Genomic DNA, 7,824 nt, shown 5'->3' with positions numbered 1-7,824 from the left:
GGAGGAGAAAGTAAGATAAAGAATTCACTCATCACTGCTCTGACAATAGTCTGTGTTATGTTCTACCAGGGCAGGAACACTTTAGAGTTGAATTATGAATTTGGGCTGGAGGAAACAGTGCAATTGATGTTGACATGTTCTCCTCATTTCCATTTAAGAAGTTGAAGAAAAAAATGTTACAGCACCATTTAATTTTACTTGACTGACCCAGAATTGTAACATTGTGAAAAGGAGGGGAAAAAATCATTTCTCTGTAAGCTGTCAAAATCCCAGTGCCATGCATTGGCCACGCCCAGCCCGGTTTAGTGAAAGGGGGGGAGTCCCGATATGTCATGTGATGCTGCCATGATGATGTGAGTTTGACACCTCTGCTTTATCTCCAGCCATGTTATGAGCCGCAGTGGCGCAATGGTTAGAGTGCAGTACTGCAGGCTAATTCTGTTGATCACCGGCTGGCAGCAGTTTGGCAGATCGAATCACACCTGGCTCAAGGTTGGCTCATCTTTCCAAGGTGGGTAAAATGAGGTCCCAGGTTGTTTGGGGGCAATATGCTGACTCTGTAAACTGCTTAGAGAGGCCTGTAAAACACTGTGAAGCGGTATATAAGTCTAAGTGCCATTGCTAAATTGCACACTAGTTCAATTTAGTTCTCTAAACTGGAATAAAATGAGAAATAGGGTTTAGGCAGCTTGCAACAAGATAAGAATTATTGTGATGTAGATGTTAGAGTCAGGAATTTACCTAGATGCTACATGTTACTATTTGTTAATATTGAAGGAAAGTGGTCTCATGGATTTGGCCTGGATTGGAATTTCTTTCCTGGAATTGCTGTCTTCCCTAGTGAGATGGCTCCAATTTTGCCAATGTGATCCATGTCCTTCAGCTTCAGCTGTCAATTGGGCAGCAAATAGCTATGGTACAGTGTTCAATTCAACTGGAGATAATTACATATACCTATAGGACCTGTGGGAAAATGATGTGGCTTAGGAAGCTAAAATAGGGCCATTCAAGCAAGCCACTCCCACAGTGCTTGTCATAAAGTGCAGTATTGCACCAATGTTCTTAATGACTGAGCAATAGTCACAAAAATATCACATCTAAAGTTCTCTCATGAAAGGGACTGAGCAACTCACTCAAATATAGATAGTAAATGACTATTAAGTATATCTTGGGAAACTCACTCAAATATAGATAGCAAATGAATATTAAGGATGCATGCATACATATCTGCAGTTTACCTCTAAGTTTCCACAAAACAAGCATGAATAACATACAGTACAGTAGTTTAAATAAGTATGAGCATATTGACGTTTGGATATGTTTAGGTTAATAGGCAGGATGACTCAGAAGTGGATCATCTATGAAAACCTTGCCCAACCCAGCACTCTCCCAGCTGCAAAAATTCTGGGAATCGATTTCTCAATACATCCGGAGGACATCAGGTGGGCGAAGGTTGTTCTGAGATCAAATAGAACAAAAGCAAAATGGAATGAGAGATGCAGCTTCTTCCAACTTCACATCACCTGAAATGAGAAATTGAAGGATGAGTCACTTTGGAGGACCACAATGCATTTAAGTTGATACACAGGCAGCTTTAAAGTTAACTTCTGATATTAGCTTTCATGGTCTTGAAACTGTACTATTCATTGGATGCTCCTGCTTGCAAGTGGATGTGAAATACTATCATCTATTGCTAGGCAGACAATGCTTAAAAAAAGACCTTTCAGGAAAATTATGGCAAAACTCACTTCTGCCTATCCAAATATAGGTAAATTCCCCAAAGATGTAGGAATAAAACTAGACTACCTCACATTCTCAGACAGATTTTCCCTGCAAAAAACATTGCTCATTTGCCTTATTCCCAGTGATAATTTCTTTGGAATTGAGGTCCTGTTTCGAAGTATCTTGGATAAAAAGTGTTATGTTGAAGTTGTCTTTAATTGTACCTCTTGTTTCGTATTTAATCATATTTCTAGATGTCTACATGTTTCGACCTGAGAAAGCCCACAGCAAAGGTTTTTCCTTATGTTTCACAGTGAATTGTGAGAAACCAGAGAGGTTCCTTGACCTTGGAGAGAAGATTCTACATTGAGATGGGGGGACGTGGTGGCTCAGTGGCTAAGACGTTGAACTTATCGATCAGAAGGTCGGCAGTTCAGCGGTTTGAATCCCTAGTGCCGTGTAATGGAATGATCTCCCGCTACTTGTCCCAGTTTCTGCCAACCTAGCAGTTTGAAAGCATATAAGAATGCAAGTAAAAAAATAGGGACCATCTTGGTGGAAAGGTAACAGCGATCCGTGAGACTTTGGCATGTAGTCATGCTGGCCACATGACCACGGAGACGTCTTCAGGCAGTGCTGGCTCTTCAGTTTTGAAACAGAGATGAGCACCACCCCCTAGAGTCAGGAACAGTTAGCACACATGTGCGAGGGAGGAACCTTTACACTGAGAGCTCAACCCCTTTGCCATATTTGGTGCAACACATTTCACTTTTGATAATTTCACCCAAATATATCTTCACTTTTATTAAATTAGGACTTATTATATTATAGTATGAGTAGTAGAGACATCTTTTTACACTTTAATATACTAAACAGTAAAGGATACATACTTTATAAGACTTCTATGTCCAAAATTGTCCAACCATGCCAATTATCTCTTTTATGGCTATTGATTGAAATGACACTAATTCAAGTTGTTATTCTGGTTCTTACCTCAGAGGTCACACAGTTATCTTCAAAGGATACTTTTGTGGATGACAGGTAAGCATCTGTAACTGTGATGTCCTCTAGTTCAGTGTTGAAATGTTCAGTTTCTTTAATGATGCTGTAGTTGAGGGCTACACTGTAGTTGGTAGGTTTCTCCAGCTGTTTCTGTTGGCACTTACAGAGTTTTTTGAAGGCTGCTCGGAATTTTTGGGACATGAGGTTATAAATAACAGGGTTGATGGCACTATTGAGGTAAATGCAAATCCTACAGAACAGCAGGAACCATTGTTCTTGGAAAGGTTGAGACAGGAAGGAGTTAATGACCACCAAGGTCCTGTAGGGCATCCACAAGAAGGCAAAAAGGACTACAACCACAGCCAGCATCTTTGTAACCTGGGGGAATTGAATGGACATATCTGATGAGCAAACGTAGAGTGACATAATCCTTTTCAATGACTTAATGAAGAGACAGAGAACTTTTACAGTAATTTACTGTACACAATTCTGTCAATATTATTACTCAGGGTGGGACAGATGGAAGTAAAGTCCTATAAAATAACAGAAAAACAGAGCTAGTAGGGACCCTGTGGCTATTCTAATCCCACACCCTGCTCAAGCAGGACACTCTATACCCATGATGGCAAACCTATGGCATGCATTCCAGAAGTGGCACGCAGCGCCCTCTCTGATGGCATGCAAGCCGTCTCCCTAGTTCAGCTTCAATGTGCATGCACACAAGCCTTCCACAGGCCAGCTGGCCTTTGGGTCTCTGATGCACATTCACAGGGGGTAGGGTGCATGGGGGAGGTTGTGCGTGCATGCATGGGAAGGAGCATGTGTGGGAATTGTGCGTGCATTCATAGGGGGTGGGGTCAAGTGAGGGAGGTGGGGGTGCAATGGGGTCACACACATGTGAGGGGGTTGCACATGCATGTGTGTGGGAGGCGGGGCATGTACAGGGCATGCACGGAAATGTGCAGGGGTGGGGCACATGCGTGGGAAGGTGCATTTCATTTGGGGGGTTTGCACACACCCGTTTGCATTCCCTTGTGCACATATGCGCTTTGGGCACTTGGCCTGGAAAAGGTTACCATCACTGCTCTATACCATTTCAGACAAATGGTTTTCCAAACTCTTCTTTAAAAACCGCTAGCGATGGAGCACCTACAACTACTGATGAGAAGGCATTCCACTGATTTATTGTTCTATCAGGAAATTTCTCCTTAATTCTAGGTTGGTCCTCTCTTTGAGTGTTCCCATCCATTGCTTCATCTTCTGCCTTCAGGTGCTTTGAAGAATAGACTGATCCCCTTTTCTTTGTAACAATCCTTAGCAATAGCACTTAGACTTAATACTGCTTTACAGTGCTTTGCAGCCCGCTCTAAGGGGTTTACAGAATCAGCATATTGCTCCCAGCAATTTGGGTCCCTATTTTACCCACTTTGGAAGGATATAGGCCAAGTCAACCTGGTGAGATTTGAATTGTCAAATTGCAGAGAGCCGGCAGGCAGCAAAAGTATCCTGCAGTACTGGGGCTGCCCCTGAAGAGTGTTCGGAGACTACAATTGGTCCAGAATGCAGCCGCGCGAGCGATATTGGGTGTACATAGGTACACCCATGTTACACCTATCCTCTGCGAGCTGCACTAGCTCCCCATTGGTCTCCGAACACGCTTCAAGGTGCTGGTTATTACCTTTAAAGCCCTACATGGCCTAGGACCTGGATATCTCCGTGACCGCCTCCTGCAACATACCTCCCCACGCCCAATAAGATCACACAGGGCGGGCCTCCTCCGAGTACCATTGACTGCGCAGTGCCATATGGCGGCTCTGCGGGGGAGAGCCTTCTCTGTAGCTGCCCTGGCCCTCTGGAATGATCTACCCCCTGAGATCTGGACCCTCCCCACTCTCTTGGCCTTCCGTAAGTCTGTTAAGACCTGGCTGTTCCGGCAGGCCTGGGGCTGTTGATCTAGATTGATCTTCAGCCCCATTAAGATCGAGTGTATGTTGCGCCCTCCTTAACTCATCTTTGTTCTGTATTTTAAACTTTTTTTTTCAATGCTTTTAAACTGTTTTTATGTAAGCCGCTCGGAGTCCTTCGGGATTGGGCGGCATACAAATCTATTAAAATTGCAAAATTGCAAAAATACTGCACTGTAACCACTGCACCACCTTAAATATTGGAACATTGCTATCCTGTTATTTAGGCACTCAGGAACCCTTACAGATCTTTCCCTGCAAGTGTCGGGTGATCTCTGTCCTTAAGCGCCATGATGGCGTATTTTATTCAACGGCAATTTCTGGATGCTTTTTAAGAAAGTGTCATGTAAAATATGTTAAAATAATCACCTGCTCAAGAAGACATTGGTGCAGTACAGAGGTGGGTTCCTACCAGTTCGCACCTATTCGGTAGAACCGGTTCGTCAAATCTACTGAACCGGTTGGAAGAGGTTCCACCAGCGGACCCGGAAAGCAGGCCACACCTACAGAAGAGGGTCCAAAATTTTTTGAAACCCACCATTGGTCCTTGCATATGATTATTCTACACTATTATGCTCATATTTATAAAACTCAGTGCCTCTGTGAAAGGTGAGGATGACTACTGCGTTTGTGGTGCCATCAGAACATTGCGTGTGTTGAAGTTGTTTTAACGCAAACCAAAGATGCCTTTTAAAAAACAAGTTTACATCATATTCTTATGCATGCCAGTGCTGTGTGTGAGGTAATTTAAGGTGGTTCTGACAAGTGTCGTCGGCATCTTCATATCCGGTCACATGGGCGGCAAGCCACTCCCACAAAGGAGGCCACACCCACAGAATAGGTTCAAATAATTTTTGAAACCCACCACTGGTGCAGTACTAATGGATGTGCAAATGAGATACATAACGCAACTATGACCAGCAAATCCAATGACACCTAGGGATTTTAAACTGTGATACAGGGGATTCGAGGGGGATGCAGCCCCATCTAGAGCATAAATGTCACCTCAACCCCTGAGTTCCCTTGCTCTTTACCAACAACTCATTTCTTATCTGGATTTTTATTTATTTTTTTTAGTTTTAAATTTTATTTACAAACATGTAAAATACACACACACAAAACTTAGACGTACACCATATTTACACAATACAATATGAACAGGAGCTTCCTGTTCTTTCTAATAGCAATAGCCAATTGATATTGCTCACCTTATACTGTTTCCCCTTCTATTATATTTCATTTGTATTTTACCATTCTTAACCCTCTTATCTTACTCCTCTGTCTGCTATATTGGCTGATTACCTCTAGTAAGTTTAAACCACTTGGATACATATATATGTGTTAATTCTCCTTAACTACTATTTTTGGGCTTTGTTGTGTTCCTTCATTGATCCTTGTTTCTTTCCTCCATCCACCTATACCATTTATCCCATATCTGGTAGTATTCTGATTCTTCTTTTCTCTGGATTTCTTTTGTTAATTTGTCCATTTTACCACAGTCCATAGCCTTTCTTATTATTTCATCTTCGCTTGGAATTAATTTCTTTTTCCATTTTTGGGCAAAGGCAATCCTTGCCGCTGTAATTATATGTAATATTAAATACTGAATTTCTTTTTTATATTTCACAGTCATTATTCTTAATAAAAAAAACTTCAGGTTTCCTTTCTATTTTAACACCTGTTATTACCTCTAGCCACTTTTTGATCCTTTTCCCAAAAAATTTAGCCTCCTCACAGGTCCACCATAAGTGGTAGTATGTTCCATGCATTGATTCACATTTCCAATATTTTGGGGAGGTATTTGTTGTTAACTAACCTTGTTGGTGCCAGGTGCCATCTGTAAAACATTTTGTACTGATTTTCCATGTATGTAACTGATAGTGTCATTTTTAAGTTTGTTCCCCAAATTTTTCCCATTTATCCAATTCAATATTATAGCCAGAGTTCTGTGCCCATTTTATCATTTGTTCTTTCACGATTTCCTCTTCCATTTTATGCTTCAGGAGAAATGTATATATTCTCCCTATCATCTTTTTATCCGAACTATGAATTAGTTTATCCAATTCGTGTGGTTCTGTTTCGATGTCATATATTTTAGTACCATTATTATGTTTAGTTTTGATTTGCAAGTAGGTTAGCCAGTCAACTTGCATGTTTTGTTCTGCCAATTCTTCAATTGTTTTTAAATTTCCCTGTCCGTCAATTATGTCTCTGTATCTTAGCATTTTATTCATATCTATAAAATTTGGATGGATCGTTCTTTCTGTTGGTGATAGCCAATTCCGGATTTTTAACATAGTGGATTTTTTTTGATTTGAGCCAGTTTTGCAATAATGGTCTTCTAATTAAATGTTTTTAAAAGTATTTGTGGGTTTCATTTTTATCATCCCATAGGAATATATTCCAACCTGCTTGCAATTCATGGCTTTCTAATGTCAAAATTCTTTTATTCTTTAGCTCTATCCAATCTTTCACCCATGTTATTGTTATTGCTAATGTATAATTCCCATTTTGGTATGCTAAACCTCCCCTCTCCTTGCTATCTTGCATTGACTTTAGTTTAATCCTTGCTTTTCATCCTTGCCAAACGAACCTAGTTATTTTGTTTAATTCTTGAAAGAAAGTTTTACCCAGGTTAATAGGTGTGGCTTGCAACAAGAATAAGATTCTTGGTAAAATATTCATTTTGACTGTGGCTATACGTCCCATTAGTGATAGCTGAATATTTTTCCAGCTTTCTAAATCTTTCTTTATTTGTGTCACTAGTTTATTATAATTATTTTCCTTAATTATGGAACATTTTGCAGACACCCAGATCCACAAGTATTTAACTTTCTTAGTTATTTGCATTCTAGTTGCTAATTCCAGTTCCTCTTCTTGTTTTTTTGTCATATTTGGTTATCATTTTTGTTTTGCCTTTATTGATTTTTTAATCCTGCCACTTCGCCATATTCTTCTAATTTTTAAATTAATTTCAGACTGGATTCTAATGGATCTTCTAGAACAAATACTAAGTCATCGGCATAAGCTTGGGCCTTATATTCTTCGTTTTTGAGTCTCAAATCTTTTATTCCCTGCTCCTTCCTAATTTCATTTAATAAAATTTCCAGGATTAATATAAACAGCAAAGGAGAGA

At 40.4% G+C, this 7,824-nt stretch overlaps 1 protein-coding gene across 1 annotated transcript in view; it reads right to left on the bottom strand.

Moving 5' to 3' along the window:
- Positions 1-1,419: 1,419 nt before the first annotated feature.
- The window catches only part of TRHR (thyrotropin releasing hormone receptor), a 29,297-nt gene continuing 22,892 nt past the window's right edge, over positions 1,420-7,824 (bottom strand). Inside the window, exons 2-3 of the mRNA XM_032222291.1 lie at positions 2,716-3,102; positions 1,420-1,458 (exon numbers count right to left, since the gene is read on the bottom strand). Coding sequence (XP_032078182.1) covers positions 1,420-1,458; positions 2,716-3,102 — 426 coding nt within the window. The remainder of the gene's footprint in view (positions 1,459-2,715; positions 3,103-7,824) is intronic.

This window comes from Thamnophis elegans, chromosome 8, assembly GCF_009769535.1.
Source record: "Thamnophis elegans isolate rThaEle1 chromosome 8, rThaEle1.pri, whole genome shotgun sequence".
NCBI lineage: Eukaryota > Metazoa > Chordata > Lepidosauria > Squamata > Colubridae > Thamnophis > Thamnophis elegans.
Note: the sequence above shows the minus strand (reverse complement) of the source record. Positions and strands in the feature narration are given on the sequence as shown.